General features: G+C 38.0%; 1 protein-coding gene across 1 annotated transcript in view; it reads right to left on the bottom strand.

Moving 5' to 3' along the window:
- XPR1 (xenotropic and polytropic retrovirus receptor 1) overlaps nt 1-21,373 on the bottom strand; it is a 259,105-nt gene that overhangs the window by 200,588 nt on the left and 37,144 nt on the right. Inside the window, exon 2 of the mRNA XM_004372880.3 lies at nt 1,259-1,310. Within this exon, the coding sequence (XP_004372937.1) occupies nt 1,259-1,310 (52 nt within the window). The remainder of the gene's footprint in view (nt 1-1,258; nt 1,311-21,373) is intronic.

The raw sequence follows: 21,373 nt of genomic DNA, 5'->3' as shown, positions 1-21,373 counted from the left end.
AAAAAAAAGAAAAAATTAAAGATAGGTAGTCCTACCTTAAGAATAAAATTAAAAGAACCAATATTTACACAAGTTACACAGAATAGGAAATCAGCTTAAAGTGCATATAATTTCATTTTTGTTACATTCTTAAAGTATTTTGAGAAGGTACTCTTCAGAACACATAAGGAAGGATTAACCCAATACAGAACTAAACATTTTGATAAATCTTAAGTGTCCTAGGATTAAATATTAGAGAACTATATATATTACAGACCAAAATTCAATGACATATTAAAGAACTAATTAGTATCTAAGTGTTAATACCCCGGTCAAAAAAGGAAAGGGATAAGATTCTTAGATGTTGGAAGGAAGCATATTTTGAATTCAGAATGGTTAGAGATGAAAGATGTGTATTTCTATGTCACTAGAGAGAATGATATTTTTAATTAAAAACCTAATTTGGTGTCTCATAAATACATTATCAATATATACTATATACAATATTCTTGGCTTATATTTTTCATTCATCTCTCCTGAAAAAACCTGATGTGAAATTTTAAAAGAATACCCAGCCACACATGGAACATTGACTCAAGAAACAGTTGTTGGATTAGCTCATAATTATTTACTAACATGAGAACTCCTACGACTTTAACTTATATCTCTCCAACCTATCAAAAGTTAAACCCATAAAGAATGAGCTGGTGAGCAGAAGTTGAGGTTAACAGAAAAGGCAGGATCAATAAAGACAACTGAGGAGGTAACCACTGCCATCAGGTCAGTCATTTCATGATGGCCAAACTGTGCACATGCATACATATACATGCATGTATAAACATACACACACAACCACAGTAAACATGCTCTACAGTCTAACTAGTTCCACTCTAAAGACATGATATAGAAAGGAAAAACTGTGTTGCCCAGATTTATTAAGAACTAAGGATTCAATAACAGACAGATAGATAAGAAAAATACATTGAAAGGAAGAGAAGGAGCATGACACAGACAAGAACCCTGAATCTAAGCCAGTTATCTGTGATCACAGTCCTAAGGTAACATAAGGGTATTTACTATAAGAGATCCATCATAGGGAAAATATGAGCTAGACAAAAGAAAAATTTTGGTTGAAGTATAACCATAATATATATTATCAAAAGCAAAAATATCTATGTAACAGGGAAGGTGATCAAACTAGTTTTATACTTTACAGTTTAAAATATCTTCCCCTAAAAAGAGATGTTATGTGACTAAACGTAGGGGCAAATGCTCTTACCTTCCACAGAAGGTGCCTGGTCCTGAGCTGAATACAACATATCCTTGAAAGCCTATTAGAAAGCAAAAAAAAGACAGAAATACATGAAATCATGAGTAATCTTTATGTTGAAGGCATCTGAAGCTAAATAATTACTTTTTTTCAATATCCAGAAAATGACAACATATGATTCCCTAAATTGAGAATTCAGTGAAATACTTCAACCAACTTTAATAAGCTGAAGTCCAAACATAGTTTCACATCAATTCAGTACTGACCATTCTTCAAAATCAGAGAAAGAGTGCACATAATCTAATTTGTATAATTTAATAAAAATTAAAGAGCATTTGGAAAAGAATAAAAAAATCATCAAAGAGATCATAAAGTCTCTTTTAAATTGTACTTCACCAGAAGGTTTACAGAGCATATTAATTTCTCAGTAAACAATTAATACAAATATTGTTTTGTTACACTGGCTGTCAACCCCACGACATGTAAACACTCTCCCCTTCTCGACCTTGGGTTCCCCTTTACCAGCTTTCCTGTCCCCTCCTGCCTTCTCATACTTGCCCCTGAGCTGGTGTTCCCATTTAGTCTCATTTCATTTTATGGGCCTGTCTACTCTTTTGTTGAAGGGTGAATCCCAGGAGTGACTTCAGTCCTGAGTTAAAAGGGTATCTGCGGGCCATACTCTCAGGGTTTCTCCAGTCTCTGTAAGACCAGTAAGTCTGGTCTTTTTTTGTGACTTTGAACTTTGTTCTACATTTTTCTCTCTCCAGGACCCTCTGTTGTGATCCTTGTCAGAGCAGTCTCTGGTGGTAGCCGGGCACCATCCAGTTGTGCTGGACTCAGTCTGGTGGAGGCTGTGGTAGTTGTGGTCTATTAGTCCTATGAACTAATCTTTCGCTTGTGTCTTTGGTTTTCTTCATTCTCCGTTGCTCCAGACGAAGCTTTTAAGACCCCAGACACTACTTGTCAAAGTAGGATGTAGAACATTTTCTTTATAAACTATGTTATGCCAATTGAGCTAGATGTCCCCTGAGACCATGGTCCCCAGCCCTTAGCCCAGTAATTAGGTCCCTCAGGGAGTTTCGATGTATCTATGAAGCTTCCACGACCTTGCCGTAGTCAAATTGTGCTTGTTTCCCCAGTATCGTGTACTGTCTTACCCTTCACCAAAGTTACCACATATCTATTGTCTACTTAGTGTTTTTTCATCCCCACCCCTTCCCTCCCTCATAACCATCAAAGATTGTTTGTTTCTGTGCAGAAACCTTTTCATGAGTTTTCATAATAGTGGTCTCATACGATATTTGTCCTTTTGTGATCGGCTTATATCACTCAGCATAATGCCCTCCAGATTCATCACTGTCCTTTATTGTTGCGTAGTTTTCTACTGTGTTTATATACCTGTTTGTTTATCCACTCATCTGTTGATGGGCACTTAAGCTGTTTCCATCTTTTTGCTATTGTGAATAATGCTGCAATGAACATAGGTGTGCAAATGTCTATTCCTGTGACAGCTCTTACTTCTCTAGGATATATTCCTAGGAGAGGGACTGCTGGATCATATGGTATTTCTATTTTTACCTTTTTAAGGGAGCACCATATCATTTTCCAAAATGGTTGTAACATTTTACATTCCCACCAGCAGTGCGTAAGAGTTCCAATCTCCCCAAAACCTCTCCAGTATCTGTTGTTTTCTGTTTTTTTTATTTATGCCAGTAATATTGGGGTGAGATGGTAGCTCATCATAGTTTTGATTTGCATTTCTCTAATGGCTAGTGATCGCGAGCATTTCCTCATGTGTCTGATAGCCATTTGAATGTTTTCTTTGGTGAACTGTCTGTTCATTTCGTGTGCCCATTTTTTAATTGGATTATTTGTCTTTCTGTTGTAGAGGTGTTGGATTTTCCTACAGATTTGAGAGATTAAACCTTTGTTGGATTTGTCATAGCCAAAAATTTTCTCCCAGTCTGTAGCTTCTCTTTTTACTCTTTTGGTGAAGCCTTTTGATGAACGTAAGTGTTTAATTTTTAGAAGATCCCAATTATCTAGCTTATCTTCTGGTGTCTGTGTATTATTAGTTATGGATCGATTTACATCTGGGTTCTCAATTCTGTTCCATTGGTCAACTGTACCAGTACCAGGCTGTTCTGACTACTGCATCTGTATAGCAGGTTCTGAAGTCAGGTAGTGCGAATCCTCCTACTTTACTCTTCTTCTTCAATAGTGCTTTACTTATTTGGGGTCTCTTTCCTTTCCATGTAAAGTTAATGATTAGTTTTTCTATCTCATTAAAGAATGCTGTTGGTATCTGAATCAAGATTGCATTGTATTTGTAAACTGCTCTGGGCAGAGTTGACATTTTCACAATGTTGAGTCTACCTACCCATGAGCATGATATGTTCTTCCATTTATGTAGGTCTCTTTTGGTTTCTTGCAGTAGTGTTTTGTAGTTTTCTTTGTACAGGTATTTTACATCCCTGGTTAGATTTATTCATAAGTATTTTCTTTTTTTAGGGGCTATTATAAATGATATTGCTTTCCTGATTTCCTTTTCATAATTCTCTTTACTGATGTATAGGAATCCAACTGATTTTAGTATGTTTTAATCTTGTATTCTGCTACTCTGCTGAATCTATTAGTTCCAGTAGTTTCCCTGGGTAGTCCTTTGATTTCTCTACGTATAGTACCATTATCATCTGTAAATATGGATAGCTTTACTTCTTCGTTATCAATTTGGATGCCCTTTATTTCTTTTTCTTGCCTTAATGCTTTAGCTAGGACTTCCAGCACAATGTTAAATAGGAGTGGTGATAAAGGGCTTCCTTGTCTTGTTCCTGTTCTCAGGGGGAATGTTTTCAGCATCTCTCCATTAAGAGTGATGCTGGCTTTTGGTTTTGTATAGATACCCTTTATTATGTTGAGGAATTTCCCTTCTATACATATTTTATTGAGAATTTGTATCAGGAATGGATATTCGATGTTATCAAATGCCTTTTCTGCATCAATTGAGATGATCATGTGATTCATTTGTTCAATGTATGTGGTAGATTACGCTGATTGACTTTCTAATGTTATATCATTCTTGTAAACCTGGTATGAATCGCATTTGGTCATGGTATATTGTTTTATTGACATGATGATTAACTGTACAGGCTACAGTTTTGCTGAGAATTTCTGAATCTATATTCATCAAAGATGCTGGTCTATAATTTTCTTTTCTTGTGGTATCTTTGCCTGGTTTTGGTATCAGGTTTACGCTGGCTTCACAGAATAAATTTCCAAATATTCTTTCCTTTTCTATGTTCTAGTCTGAGTAGTACTGGTGCAAGCTCTTCTTTGTTTGGTAGAATTCTCCAGTGAAGCCATCTGGGCCAGGGCTCTTTTTTTGTTGGGAGTTTTTCTTTTTTTTTTATCTTTTCAATTGCTTCTCTTTCTACGGGTCTGTTCAGATTTTCGACCTCAGTTTGTGTTAGTTTAGGTAGGTAGTGTGTTTCTGAAAATTTTTCCGTTTCCTCTAGGTTTTCAAATTTGTTGGAGTATAGCTTTCAATAAAACCAAACTCTCTGCCGCGGAGTCGATTTTGACTGATAGCAACCCTATATGACAGAGTAGAACTGCCCTACAGGGTTTCCAAAAACCGCCTGGTGGATTCAAACTGCTGACCTTCTGGTTAGCAGCTAAACTCTTAACCACTACGTCATCAGGGTTTCCAAACCCCGTTTTTTAATAGTTTTTAATAGTACTCTGTTATGATCCTTTTCATTTCAGTTGGGTCTGTTGTAATGTCCCCTGTTTCATTTATTTGGGCTATTTGCATCTTCTCCTATATTTCTTTTGTCTATTTGGCCAATGTTTTGTTGATCCTTTCAAACAAGCAACTTTTGGTTTTGTTGATTCTTTCTATTGTTTCTCTATTCTCTATTTCATTTACTTCTGCTCTGATCTTTATTATTTCTTCTTGTTGCTGTGGGCTTCTTTTGCTGTTCTCTTTCTATTTGTTCGAGCTATCTAGCTAATGTTTTGATTTTGTCCCTTTCTTTTGATGTGTGCATCTACTGCTATAAACTGACCTCTGAGCATTGCCTTTGCTGTGTCCCAAAGGTTTTGGTATGATGTGTTTTCATTCTCGTTTGATTCTAAGAATTTTTTTATGACCTCTGATTTCTTCTATTACCCAATGGTTTTTAAGCAAGGTATTATTCAGTTTCCATGTATTTTCTTCCTTGCTCTTCCTGTTATTAATTTCTACTTTAATGGCGTTGTGATCAGAGAAGATGCTTTGCATTATCTCAATGTTTTGGATTTTGCTGAGGGTTGCTTTGTGGCCTAAGATGTGGTCTATTCTGGAGAACATTCCATGCGTGTTAGAAAAGAAAGTGTACCTTGCTGCTGTTGGGTGGAGTGTTCTATATATGTTTATGAGATCAAGTTGGCTGATTGTGTCATTTAGATCTTCTGTCATCTTTTTGAGTTTCTTTCTAGATGTTCTGTCCTTTACTGACAATGGCATGTTGAAGTCTCCTACTATTATTGGGGAGCTGTCAATTTCTCTTTTCAGTGCTGTTAGAGTCTGTCTTACGTATTTTGGAGCATTGAAATTTATTATGGTTATGTCCTCACGCTGTATTGTCACTTTAATCATTACATAATGTAACTTTTTGTCTTTTATGGAGGATTTTGTTTTAAAGTCTGTTTTATCTGAGATTAGTATTGCCACTCCCGCTCTTTTTTAGTTGCTGTTTGATATTTTTTTCCATGCTTTGATTTTTAATACAGTTATGTCTTTGTTTCTAAGGTGTGTCTCTTGTTGACAGCATATTGATGTGTCCTGTTTTTTTCTCTCTTTATGGGTACATTTAAGCCATTTATGTTCAGTGTGATTATTGGTAGGTGTAAGTTTACTGCTGTCATTTTGTAGTGCTTTTTTTTTGTGGTGCTGATGTCTTCTTTGTTCCTCTGACTCTATTGTGCTGAATTCCTTTCGTTTGTAGACTTTTTTGTTTGTTTCATTTTTGTAGATTTTGCGTTTACTGAGACTTTGTTTTTCTTATTTTGATGAGTGGGTTTGTTAACTTTCTTTGCGGTTACCTTGAAACTCACCCCTATCTTCCTAAGTTTAAGCCAGTCTTTCATTACTTGATATCGCTTTGACTTCCTCTCCATTTGAAAGTTCTATACCTACACCATTTATTCCGTTTTATTGTTCTGACGTTGTTGTCATTTACAGATTGATCTCTCTAGTTCCCTGTTGTAAATCTTCTAGTTTTATTTTATCCTTGAGAGATCATTACCTAGGTTGGTTTCTGGCTGATGCTGTCTTATGTCCTAGATTCAGGTTGTTGTCTCATGTTGTTGGTTTCCTAACTGAAGGACTCCCTTTAATAATTCTTGTAAGTTTGGTTTGGTTTTTACATATTCCCTTAATTTCTGTTTATCAGGAAATGTCCTAATTCTGCTATCATATTTGACCAAGAGTTTTGCATGATATATTATTCTTGATTGGCAGTTTTTTATTTCAAAATTTTATGTATGTCATCCCATTGTCTTCTTGCCTGCACAGTTTCTGCCAAGTAATCAGAGCTTAGTCCTATTGTTTCCCCTTTGTACATGACTTTTTGTTTTTCTCGAGCTGATCTCAGGATTCTTTGTCATTGGTTTTAGAAAATATGATTATAATACATCTTGATGATTTTCCTTTGGGGTCTATCCTATACGGGGTTCACTGAGCTCCTAGGATGGTCTTTTCATCTTTCATGGTATTAGGGAAGTTTTCTGTCAGCAAATCTTCAATGATCATTTCAGTGTTTTATGTTTTCTCTTCCTGTTCTGGAATTCTGATCATATGCATATGTTTGCTTTTGACTGTATCTCATACCATTCTCAGGGTTTCTTCCTTTTTCTTCATTCTTTTCTCTGATTTTTCCTCAAACAAAATGGTATCCAAGGATTTGTCTTCAATGTCGCTGGTCCCATCTTCCACTGTTTCACATTTGCTCCTAAAACCTTCTGTTGCACTGTCCACTTCTGAAATCTTGTTGTTTATCTTTTGACTTTCTAATTGCTGTTTTTGTATGATTTCTAGTTATTTATTTTGACATTTTGTTCCTGTATCATTTGCCTGAATTCTTCCATTGCCTGTGTTTTCCATGATTTTGTCTATTTTTTCCTTATTTTTGTCTGCATTTTCCTTCATCTCTTGTAAAACCCTGAATATCAGGGTTTTGAATTCCCTATCAGGTAGTTCTAGTGCCTCTTCTGCTACCAGAAAGTCATCTGGTGTTTTATTTTGGTTGCTTTCTGGAGCCAACCTGTCCTGTTTTTTAATATGTTTTGATATTGTCTGCTGTCTCCGGGACATTCAGGAATTATCTTCCTCATTTATTGAGTGAAGATTTGTTTTGGCCTGCTTTTTTGTTTTATTTGATTATGTTTGTGCAGGCTGGCTGGACGTGTTTTGTTGCTTGCTCACCTGTGGGCATGATACTTTTCACTACCTTGTCCAGGTGGGCAGGGCCAGAGGGGCGGGGATGGGCATTTTGAGGCATGAACTGGGGCCAACAGGGTGGGGCTGGAGGGCAGTGCAGGACAGGGTCCGGGGGACAGCGTCGGTGCTGCTCTGGGGCGTGGCTCTCGGCGGACAGTGCAGACAGGCAGGAGGGAAGGGAGAGGACGTGATGTGCAGAGCTAAGTGGGTTAGGTGAAAGAAGAGAGAAACAGAAGTGAAAAAAAAAAGAAAGAAGTGAGGGGAAAAAAAAAAGTAAATAAAACGGGAGCGTAGTAGGATTTGGTGGGTGGAGGCAGGGCAGACCTGGCAAGGCCATGTGCCCGTGGCTCTCTAGCTGAGTGGTGTGGATCAGCATGTTGAGAAGCGATGTGAGCAGCACATTGCGCTATGTGGGCAGGAGAAAGGAAAGAGGGAAAGAGAGAGAAGAAACCAACAAAGAAACAAACACAAAATGCAAAATTAAAAAAAACAACAACAATAAAAAAATATGGTGTGGGGGGAGCTGGTCATTGCGGGGTGGGGCAGAATTGAGGTATTGGCTAGCTGATATCTCTTGCACAGGGCGGCACTGCACAGCTTGTTATGGAGGGGCGGAGGCAGCACAGGGCCGAGGTGGGAGGGAGAAGGAAAAGGGAAAAGGGGAAAGATAAAGAAAAATAAAAAATGCGGCGCTGAAGGAGCCGGCCTGTGGGAGCAGCACAGACCCAGGGAGGCCACGTGCCAGAGGGTCTCCAGACAAGCAGTACAGCATAGCCTGCCAAGTGGGGGCATGGCACACGGGGCTACGTGGGTGGGAGAAAGTAAAAGAAGGAGGGGAGGGAGAAGAAACAACAACAAAAAAAGATTAAAAAAAAAAAACAAAAAATAAATAAAATGACATTGAGGGAGACAGCCAGTGACCGTGGCACAGATTGAGCCGGGGAAGCCACGAGCTGTGACCCTCCAGCCGAACAGTACAGCACAGCCCCTTGAGAAGGGGTGGGGGCTGTGCACAGGGCTGGGTGGGCAGGAGGAAGGAAAGGAGAGAGAGAGAAGAAACAGAAAAAAAGAAAAAAAAGAAAAAACCAAACAAAAAATGTCACTGAAGGGGTTGGCTTGTGGGGGCAGGGGGGACCAGGGCAGCAGTGAGCTGGTGTCTCTCTGGCTAAGTGACCGTGGCCCACTAGGAAGCAGCAGAGGCCATGTACAGGGAAGAAGGATGGCAAGTGGGAAAGCATGTGTCCCTGGTTAACCAGTGCTGTCTCCTGCTGGCAGCTCCATGAAGTTGCCTTCTGGTATTCCCTGTCCACAGTCCTTGGTGACCTGAGGTAAAAGATGGTGAGTCCGAGCAGCAGTAAGCTGGCGTCTCTCCAGCCAAGCAACCATGGCCTGTTGGAAAGCAGCAGAGGCTGCGTAGAGGGAAGAAGGGTCAGGGGTGGGAAAGCGTTTGTCCCTGGTAACCGAGTGCTCTGCCTCTTGTTGGAAGCTCCATGAAGTTGCCTTCCTGTACTCCCTGTCTGCACTACCTGGTGGCTGTAGTCCAAGATGGCAAATCTATGCCATGTTAGGTGGTAGGGGAACCTCTACTCTGCAGCTCTCCTTGCTCTCTGTTCTCAGTTTTCTTATTCCATCTGGTGCCTGATCGAGTTCTTTATTCCATCATTTGATGCTTAGGATTCCAGGACTGACATTTGGATCTGTTTTACTTAGTTTTTCAGGTCTTTGCTGCAGAGGGATGGCATGGTGCTTCTGTCTATAGTGCCATGTTGGCTCCCCCTCCTCATAAAGTCTCTTGACTAAGAGAAAACGGTGACAGAATTTGAGAAAAAAATGCCCTAGAGGAATACACAGAAACATTCCATAAGAAAATACGAAGAACTGGATACAAATATTTGTAAATGGAGCTCTGAAAAGTCCCCCATAAGAAGAGTTCAGGGCTATAAAGACAACACACGATTTATTGTTTTTTTCCCACCACACACAGATTAGCCAACAACTACAGATTATTTGGATGATTGCAGTCTGGCCTCTCAATAACTGGTTGGGAGACAGGAATGAGAAGGATTTCTCCACATTTATCAAAACGGCAGCATCAGTTAAGTGAATAGGCCCCTGAGCTGAATTGCTAGTCAGAATCTAAGGTGACTTTATCCTGTTCCATAGCTTCAAAGCTTCAAATACCATCTTAACACTGGTGATTTGCAAGTTGGGCTAGATCAGGGTTCCTTAACCTTCGTACGACTGACATTTTGAGCTGGATAACTCTTTGCTGTGGGGGTTGTTCTGTGTATTATAGGATTTTTAGTAGTATCCCTGGCATCTAGAGACCCACCAGATACCAGAAGCACCCCCACATACACACCAAGTTATGGACAACCAAAAACATTCCCAGACATTACCAAGTATCCCCTGTGGAGCAAAACATCCCTCCCAAGATCTACTGGCCTAGAGTCATTCAAACATATAAAAACTCAAAAAAAGAAAGAAATTAATAAACCTCCAGGGTAACCCATCCTTTTTAAAAAGAGTATTCAAATCTAGTAAATTCTATTCTACTGATGTAAATTTACTATTTACTTTGGATTAGTGACCAACCTATTAGTTCCATGACTAACCAAGCCTGACAATATACACTAAAAGATTTCCAGACAACAGCAACTCGAAAGGTTCGATGGGAAGCCTAGGGGACAGCGAGTTGAAGATAATGGTGATGGAATAATTTGGAAAAGGATAGTGAGAATAGCAGCACAACTGGAAGAATGTACTTGATGTCACTGAATTGTACATGTAAAAACTTTTGAAATGGTGTAACTTTGGCTATGTATATTTCCACCAAAAAAAAGGTCCTTCAAGGTCGAGAAGGGAAAGTGTTGACATATCGTGGGGTTGTTAACCAATGTCATAAAACAATATGTGTACTGACTGTTTAATGAGAAACTATTTGTTCTGTAAACCTTCATCTAAAGTACAATTAAAAAAAAAGATTTCCAAAGAAAATTAAAAATCAATGCATTTTTGTTAATATTTATATTTTAATCCATGTTTTATAAAAAAATTTATAGGAAAATTATGTATATATCACATTTTAATATCAGACATGCTTTAATTTAAAAATATGTAATAGGATTATAATTATTTATATAGAATGAGATAATACAGTAATGTAATATTTTTGGAAAAGCTTTATTAGTTGGCCACAGCTGTTCTAAAATTACATTTGAAGCTCAGCCTCATGTTTACTGAGTATTACTTCTTAAACCTGTTTGTGTACAAAAAGCCCTAGGAGAACATAACAAAATTATGGAAACTGTTCAAAGAAAAATATATATACACTCAATATTTTCCTCACTTATCAGATGCCTCAGGGACCATTAACTTCCAGACTAAAAAAAAATTAGTCCAGAAGATCTTATATATGCAGATTCCAGTCTGAGACTTTATTTCAGTTTACAGATTAGACTTTTATATTAAAGTCCTTTATAAGTGTAGAGTGGTGGTTATATTATGTTCCTCTGATAGGATTATTTAAAGAGAGTAAATGAATAGAAGATTTCTGAAAGCAGAGTTAACATCTAGAAAGAAAAAACATAGTAGGAAAATATAAGGAAAAAACAAATAAATCCTGCTAGGGAAGAGTTAACACTCTATATGGGAGCAGGTAATATAAGAGACTCAAATGTCTGAAGTTCTATTCCTGGGGCATGTGCTGTTGTCGTTAGCTGCCACTGAGTCGATTCCCACTCAAGGTGACCCCATGTGTGTCAGAATAGAACTGTGCTCCAAGGGGTTTTTAAGGCTGTGACCTTTCAGAAGCAGAACACCATGCTTGTTTTTTGAGGCACCTCTGGATGGGTTTGAACCGCCAACCTTTAGGCTAGTAGTTAAGAGCAAAACTGTTCATGCCATGTGTACCAAAATTAAATGATGCTAACAGGAACTAAAAGGAGCCCTGGTGGTGTAGTAGTTAAAGCGCTTGGCTGCTAACTGAAAGGCAGGTGATTTGAACCTACTAGCCACTCTGCAGGAGAAAGATGGGGCAATCTTCATCCGTGAAGATTTACAGCCTTGGAAACCCCATGGAGCAGTTCCACTCTGTACTGCAGGGTCGCTATGAGTCAGAATCAACTCAACAGCAATGGGTTTTGGTTTTTTTTTTTTTTTGGTGGGGGGGAAGTTAACAGGAACCAAATAAACATCAATGCCTACCAGAGTGGCTTGTACACAGTAGGAACTCAATAAATAGTCTTTTAATTCAAAGGGGGTTCTTCTCTGGATAAAACTATTTTAAAGATAATTAACAAAGCACATAAAGTAGAATCTCTCACATGTAATAAAAATGAATTAAATTTCCAAAAAGAATTCTTATAAAATTAAGTTTTAAAAAGATGAATCAAGATTTTATAAAAAGAAAAATGATGATCGTCTTCATTCTAATTATAAAACTGAATCATAATTTCATTTTAATCAAAACAACTCTCAATGAAATTATGGGCAACTCATTTTGCTTCTTACTACTTCAGTTTCCCTCTGAATAAATGATCTGTATGTTTCTCATAGTAAGTGTCTAGAGAATTCCACATATAAGATACCATTCTATGCCTGTGACTATAGAATAGCTCCCAATTGGGAAGGGGGCAAGGGAGGAGAGGACCCTACAAGGTACTGTCTGTATTAGTACCTGTGGATTATTTGTCTGCAATGTTATCCAGAGCACATCCAAATACACAAAACAACAAATTCAAAGTTTCCTCAATTAATGCTGTTTTATTTGAAGAAAATACAATAATTTCTATAAAACTCTAAATCTGTATGATAAATCAATCTATGTATTCATGTGCATTACAATTTTTTTTAATTTCCAAAGAATTCAAAGCAGTCCTTTACATCAGCATTTTTATTAATCAGGGTTAAATTATTTTCATTATAATTTACTGAAATACATATAAACATAAGCTAGGACAAAACTCCTAATACTTAAAACTCATAATAGTAAAATCTTAAAAATTAAATCCAAGCATAACTACAAAACCAATACTATTCAACCAACAACATGAACAAGGCAGGAAAATACATGCAATTTTGCTGAAACAAAATCTGAAAGTTTCGCATAACAAGACTGTTATAAGTTCTGACTGTAAATATACATGTTCTTTTGAACACAGAATGCCTATCTATTACTTTCTGTCAGATGTGATGTAATTCTAGTACTTGCTCTACTGTGAGGCAGCACAACAGAGTGCTTAAGAGCTACAGGGTAGCTATGAGTCAGAATGGACTTGACAGCAATGGGTAAGAGCTATGGAGTAAGACAATGTGTAATGAAATGAAAATCAATGCTACCACTTGGCTGGTAATATACCTTGGGCAAATTAACTTCCCTGTACTTCAGTTCTCTCATCTGTAAAACAGGAACAGTAATAGAACATACCTCACACACAAGTCTGTTGTGAGGATTTAAAACTCTTACATAGATTCTTATAATCTAATACGTTAATCATGATTCATGATTATACATGAAGAGTACTTAGGACAGTGCCTAGAACATAGGAAATGTTCAATAAATGTTACCAAACAGAAAGTAAACTACCACAAAACTAACTTCATACATTGGCCTATGACATCATTTGGCCCTTTACAGGATATGAACACTCATTTATGCATTAGATACGCCTCAATTCCTATTAGATTATCACAAAGTAGTATAATACTACCTGGAACCAACATGCCCAAACAAGTATAAATATAGGCACTACAGTCTCCAGGTATTACTAGCTTATGAAACGGTTGTCTAGATGATCCAGAATATGCTATTATATTTTTAGATGATTACTGATATGAAAATATAATATTTTTAATTCTCATAGGAAGCCTGCAGACACCTAGAAAAATATCTGCAGATCTCAGTTTGAGTATGCTTTAAATAACAAGGTGCCTAAATTATATTATTCAATCTAAAAAAATTAAAACTTTCTAGCAATATATCTATTATATGAAATAGGCTATAGTTCAAACTTAACATACATTTTCAATGACGACACCAATACAGACTGTTTTATGCTGTTAATTTTAATAGCCCACAGTAGATCATCTCTCTTTTCCAACACATAGATAGGTTTCACAGACCATATAAAGGGAATCAGAAGCTAGAAAAACTACTTTCCTATCAGCTTACCACTAGCCTCATATACAACATACTATAAATATTATCACCTCCATCAGTAAAATATCTAACTTATGGTGTTCTCATTTGCTTCAACATTCATTCAAAGTCAGCATACTGCACTCTAACTACTGGATAAACAGACAATAAAATAAACACAGCATTTAAAGAGGAAGGGCAAAGAGTAATTGTTCTCATAAATCTTTAAAGGAGTCATAACCCCCTTTACCAGTGTTAAATAATTGGTAACATTCCCATCAGACACTTTTTTTAAAAAAACATTTTAGTGTGCTGAAGGTTTACAGAGCAAATTAGTTTCCCATTCAATAATTTATAAGACAAATTGTTCCATGACATTAGTTGCAATCCCTGCAATGTGTCAAGCACTCTCCCCTTTACCACCCTGAGTACCCCATTTCCATTCATCTGATTTTCCTGCCCTTTCTGCCATCTCATCTTTGCTTTTGGGCAGATGTTGCCCTCTTGGTCTCATATAAATTATTGTTCTAAGGAGCCCTTTCCTCACGGATGTTACTGTTTATTTTATACACCCTGGTGGTGCAGTGGTTAAAGTGCTCAGCTGCTAACCAAAAGATCAGCGGTTCCAACCCACTAGCCACTCTGAAGGAGAAAGATGTAGCCATCTGCTTCCGTGAAGATTTACAGCCCCGGAAACCCTATGAGGCAGTTCTACTCTGTTCTGTAGGGTTGCTATAAGTCGGAATCAACTCAACAGCACTGGGTTTTGGTTTGGGATCTATTATTTGGGTGAAAGGTGATCTCCGGGAGAGGCTTCAGTTTCAAGTTAGAATGGTGTCTAAGGGCCATAGTCTTGGGGAGCTCCTCCAGTTTCTATCAGATCAGTAAGTCAATCAGACACTTTTTTTCTAAACAACAGGTCCAAATGGAACTCCTGTATAATAAAATTTAGACATATTCTTAAAAAATACACACATTATGTACTGATCTATAGCATCCCAGAAACAGTCACCAATTATCTCTTTTTCAGTTTCCACTTCGTATTCATTTTTAATTTTTTTCACCAGAAATACTGGATACTCTGTGAATAATTTGCAAGTCAGTTACACCTGACCCGGTTTCTTTGTCTCATCATTTGGAAATCAGTAGTGTTTTCCTGATACCAAAGCACACAGGACTGTTCTGTAAATCAAGTTATAAACCTCAAAAGAGGGCGGGTAGCATTCTCATGTGTCCTGTACAAAGAATCACCCTTCTAAAAAATCTTCATTTCTATCCCCAAATAGAAATCAACTAATGTAGTTCTATTTTTGATGTTAGAAATAATCTACAAACTCAATAAAAATTCTTACAAAGATCCTTATAATCTATTAAAATTTATAATTAATGCATTCATGTACATACTTAGGAGTTCCTGAGTGGAGCAAATGTGAAGCTCTCAACTACCAGCTGAAAGTTGGCAGTCCAAACCCAATCAGAGATGCCTCAGAAGACAGGCCTAGTGATCTCCTTCTGAAAAGTCACAGCCTTGAAAAGCCTATGGAGAAGTTCTATTCTGCAGAAAAAGGGCTACCATGTCTGTAGTATATTAGAAACATTATGCATAACTCAAAATTTTCTTGAAAAAAGTATCCCTTCAGTAGGAGGTAATTCAATATGCAAAATATTGCAACAGTTAATTACTATTAAATTTATTAAATCATATGTATATTAAATATATGAAATAAATAATTAATAATAGGAGGAACTAATTTGGAGTATGTGGTGTTGTACTCACATTTGTAAGTTTCTGCACTAACACACTGTGACATTCACAGACATGGCTTTTACTATTCCCATGTGGGTATCTCCCAAATGTGTATCCATAGCCATATGTCTGCTAACACAAACTCAAAATATCCAAAATTCTATTCATTTTCTTCCCAAAGCCTGCTCTTCTTATGTTCTTTATCTCTGAGGACAAGACAACAACAACCAGTATCTAAATCACACAGATTCACAATGTCAGTCACTTTTGTCTCATTCATTCAACAAATAATTACTGAGTACCTACTATGTGCCAGGCATTATTCTAGGTACCTATGATATATTAGTGAGGAAAACAAAAATCTCTGCACTAGTGGAGTTAACATGCTTACATTCTCTTTTCATTCCTGCATTAGGTGACCTTGTTCAGTCAATTCCACTATCACAACCTCTTTTGCATTGATTCTCTCGTATCCTCTTACTATTACTATACTTTTACCTGAACTATTTCAACCAACTTTTAGCTGGTTTATCCACCTATGGATTTTCATCTTTCTAACGCATTTTATAAACTGCTACTAGATCAATATTCCCAAAGCATCAGTTCAATTCTCCTGCTAAAAACCTGCAAAGATTTCCCAATGGCCACAAAAACAGTTTACACTCCTCTGCTGGCCACAGTGGTCCAACCTACCTTTCCAAGTTTATCCTCCAAACTGTGGAAAAACACTTGTATTTTCAAAATCTCACCCTCAAGGCAAACTGAGTTACTTATTACTCATTTTAGGGACCTCAATATTTCTTCCATCCTTGCATTTGCTTACATCTATTACCTCCACCTGGGATCTCCTCCACCTCCAACTTTTAAATCTCCAAATTTTAACCATACTTTAAAGTCGTGATCAAATTTCATTTCCTTTATCTCTTCCCCTGATTCCTCCAGCCAGAAGTCATCTCTCCTTCCTCTGAAGTCCTGTAATACTGTACTCTATTCAAAACACGGCACTTAATATTTCTACTTTATGTTTTAATTATTTATCTATGTCACTTGTTCCCTATTTGACTGTAAGGGTAGGGTTTTAGCCACCTTGCTTCTATAGTATCTTGTATATAACAGGTGCATCGTAAGTATTTCTAGACTAATACCATCATTAAAGAAGTTACTAAGTTTTATTCATTCAATGGACATTATCAGATGTCTACTCTGTGCACTATGCTTAGGCTCTAAAGAAACAAGGAGAAAACAGACATGTAAATAGATAAATCACAGTACAATGCGTTAGTTACTAAAATAAAAGAATGAACAAAGCAAAATGAGGGCCTAAACTAAGGTAGTAACAGTGAAAAAGGAAAATAGGTGAAAAATGGGAGACAGGAGAGAGATATCAAGAAAGAAAACAGAAAGATTAGGCAAACAACCAAACATGAGCTAAAGAAATTAAAGATCTCCAAGATTCTGAGCCGAGGTTAAAAAAGGATGATTAGTGATACTACAAACAGCTGGAAAAACATCAAACAAAGGCTTGGGCAAAGGAAAGAGAAGAGTCTGGGTTTTAACAAACCACCTCAGGTATCCATAGGACAACTGAAATGGTCAGCAGACAGACGAAAATAGAGATCTATAATTTGGAAGACACTGAAGTCATCTACATAAAGGTAATTTGAAACTGCCTAGACTCTAGGTAAGGAGCCCTGGTGGCACAGGTTAAGCGTTTGGCTGCTAACCAAAAAGTCGGTGGTTCAAACCCACCAGCCACTCCGCAGGAGAAAGAAATGGCAGTGTGCTTCCACAAAGATTACAGCTTAGGAAACCTTATTGGGTAGTTCTACTCTGTCCTATAGGGCCACTATGAGTCGGAATCGACTTGACGGCACATAGCAGACTCTAGGTGAATGAAATTTCTCAGAAAGTGAGAAATGGGCCAAGGACAGAGTCTCTTTCAGAATACAAAGAATCAGAGAGAAAAAAAAATCAGAGAGGACAGCAAGGAAAAATTCGGCATACATACTGTCAGAAAAGTAAAAGGAGTTATTTCAATAAGTAAAGGATATTCAATATTATCAAAAGCTACTTAAAGATCAAGGAAGAAAACTTAGAAGAGGTGATCAGCACTGAGGATCAGGGGCTTACTGGTGATCTTCAAGAAAGCAGTTTCAGTAGAATGATGGGGCAGAAACTAGATTAGACTGAGTTGAGAGTACACATGGGAGCTAAGGATGTGACAGTCACAAATAATGATCAACAATAAAAGTAGTAATAGTTACATTTATTGAATGCCTACTACTATCAGATACTGCTCTGAGTACTTTAAACACACTACTTTAACAGTCTCACAATTCTATGAGGTAAATATGATTCCCTTTTTAAAAGATCTACGAAGATCGAAGACTCAGAAAGATTATTAAATATCTTGTCTAAATATCTGGCTCACTCTACAATCCATGCTTATTTGAGGAAGAGATAAGAAATAGTCCATTAGTTTGGGGTGAAATCTTATTTTCTAAGATTTACCTCTTTTATTGTCCTCTCAGTTTTCTAATACTCTCCATTGTATTCACAAAACCATTCTAAGCCATTAGATTTTTATATCAGTTGTGGTAACTAGCCTCCGAGATGAACCACAATGAGTCCTGTCTTCAGTAGTGATGGTATCGTGTAGTCCCCTCCCATACTGAAAAGGGCTGACCTGTACAACCAAAAGGATATTGCAGAAATGACAGGGTGTGACTTCCAAGGCTAGTCATAGAAGACCTTGCAGCTTTCATCCTGCTGTCCCTTGGATCACCCACTGTGGTGGAAGCCAGTCATGAAAGAACTCAAGCGGCCCTCTGGAAAGGTCCAAGTGATAAGGAACTGAGACCTCCTGACAAAAGCTAGCACAAATTTGCCAGCCATGTGAGTGAGCCCCCAGGAATCAGATCCTCCAGCCTTGGCCAAGCCTTGAGATGACTGCAGCCCTGGCTGAGATCTCAATTACAGCCTCACAAAACACCCTGAGCCAGAACTACCCAGTTGTTCCAAAATTCTTGGCACACAGAAACTGTGTGAAATAATAAATGTTTATTATTGTTTAAGCCACTAAGTTTTGGGATAATTTGTTATACAGCAATAGATAACTAATGCATCAGACTAGGTTTGAAAAACATTTTTATATCACAAAGATCACGTTATTAAATCATAAGAAACATCTTTGGCTTGCCCTGATCAAAGTAGCTAAAAATTTTACTCCTATAAAGATAATAAATTAGGGGTGAAAAATATGACAACTTCATGTAAGTTAATTTATTGAGCAAAAATAAACAAAATTGTGGTGATGGTTGCACAACATGGTGAACATAATTAATGTCACTGAATTGTACATGTAAAAATGGTTGAACTAAAAAATGTTTTGTTATATACATTTTATACGTATCATTGCAGGGCAACAGGTTTCTCTTTATATATGGTCTTTCTGACCCTAAGTTTGTAGTTTTGTTAAGATGATTTGCTAGGCCACCATCTTGCAAAGGGATTGGACAGTTTACTATGCAAATAAGGTGCATAATACTCTTGCGGAGAATGGTTGATTAGTAAGCAAATTAGGCAACTGGGGCCTACCTAGGGGACTGGTCAGTTTGTAGTTTTGGTGGGAGGAGTAAGCTTATAAAAGAGTCAATCCCACAGAGGTTGAGGGGGACCTCACTAGCATCAACAAGAGCTGAGAGTGGAACATGTCTTGGGACCTGGGGGTCCCTGCCCTGGGCATCTCCTAGACCCAAGAGATAGAGAGAGCTATAACACCAAGATGTCGCAAGACAATGCAAGAAGGTGAGAGATGGTGGCAGCAGCAGCACAAGCAGCATGAGTGGCAGGAACCAGGAGACTGGTGCAGTCGGCTTCCTGGCCCACGGCGCAAGGAGGCTGCAGTAGGCCTCCTGGCCCACAGAAAGAGGTGACTGCAATGGGCTTGCCAAACTACAGAGTGACAGAGCTGAGCGCCTTCAGGCAGGAGCTTGCTGATGGAGTGGCGTGCCTTCAGGCACTTGTTGCAGAGCTGAAGAGCTGTTAACACTTGCCCAAGCAGGCAGAGAGGAGGCTAACTCCACTGAGAAAAGTGGCTGCCTGTGGGCACAGCCTAGAAGGAGCTAAAAGCTGTCTTGGTTAGAAGCTGTCTCAATTGATGAATGGTATCCTGTATCTTGTCACTTCCAAGTTAATTCCAATTCTGAACTGTAGCCTGTTACAGCCCTGGTGGCACAATGATAAAGCACTCAGCTGCTAACCTAAAGATCAGCAGATCAAACCCACCAGCAGCTTCACAGGGAAAAAAGACCTGACGATCTGCTCCCACAAAGATTACAACCTAGGAAATGCTGTGAGGCAGTTATACTCTGTTATATACGGTTGCTATGAGTCAGAATCAACTCAACGGCACACAACAACGCTTCCCTAATAAATCATAATAATGAGTATAGTCTGTGAGTTCTGTGTGGCCATTGCAACAAATAACTGAACACAACAGAGAAGTAGAAGAGTACCATGGGGAGGACAGCTGGCATCAGAATTGATTAAAAAAATTGGGAGAGGGGAGGTACGTCTGACTTCCACCTCACAGGAATTGGCTTTGGATTGATCTTGATTCTCCTCCCTCTGGGTGATACTAGACAAGGTGTGATGCCACTAGATTACAATCATACATATGTAAAACCACAATAAAAGCAAAATTGTATTTTCATATGTCAAAGCTACCAACACTGTAATTTAACTTACACTGAATGCCCCTGAGAAGTCATACAGCCATGCCTATGAGCTAGAGCAAGTCTGACAGAAGAATAAATCAGACCTAAAGAAAAAAAGACAGGCATAGAAAAAAAGACGGGCATAGAAGAAAAAATAGGGGCAAATCTAGGAGCTCTAATTTATGGCATAATGGACAATCAAACATAACTTAAAAAGCACAAACAGCAGAAGATAAACTAGACGACTGGAACCTCCTGAAAATCAAATACTTAGGCTCATCAAAAGACTTTTCCAAAAGAGTAAAAAGAGAACCCACAGACTGGGAAAAAAATTTTGGCTATGACATACCTGACATGGGTCTAATCTCTAAAATGTATAGAAAATTCCAACAAAACCTCTCCAACATCTGTTATTTGGGAAGACTGGAACTCTTACGCACTGCTGGTGGGAATGCAAAATGGTACAACCATTTTGGACAACGATACGCACTGCCTTAAAAAGCTAGAAATAGAAATACCATACGTTCCAGCAATCACACTACTAGGAATATATCCTAGAGATATAAGAGCTGTCACATGAACAGACATATGCACACTCATGTTCACCGCAGCATTAATTACCATAGCAAAAAGAAACAATCTAAGTGTCCATCAACAGATGAGTGGATAAACAAACTGAGGTACATACGCACAATGGAATATTATGCAACAATAAAGAACAATGATGAATCCATGAAACATCTCACAACATGGATAAATCCGGAGGGCACTACACTGAGTAAAATAAGCCAATCACAAAAGGACAAATACTGTATGAGATCACTATTATAAAAACTCATGAAAAGGTTTGCATACAAAAAGAAACAATCTTTGATGGTTACTAGGGATGGGAAGGGTGAGGAGGGGAAAACAGTAACTAGACAATAGATAAGTACCAACTATGCTGAAGGGTAAGACAGTACACAATACTGGAGAAGCCCGCACAACTTCTACAAGAAAAGGTCATGGAAGCTCCACAGACACATCCAAACTCCCTGAG

Source organism: Trichechus manatus, unplaced genomic scaffold, assembly GCF_000243295.1.
Source record: "Trichechus manatus latirostris isolate Lorelei unplaced genomic scaffold, TriManLat1.0 scaffold00021, whole genome shotgun sequence".
Lineage (NCBI taxonomy): Eukaryota > Metazoa > Chordata > Mammalia > Sirenia > Trichechidae > Trichechus > Trichechus manatus.
The sequence above is the reverse complement of the archived record's forward strand: the minus strand, read 5'-3'. Positions and strand labels throughout refer to the sequence as shown.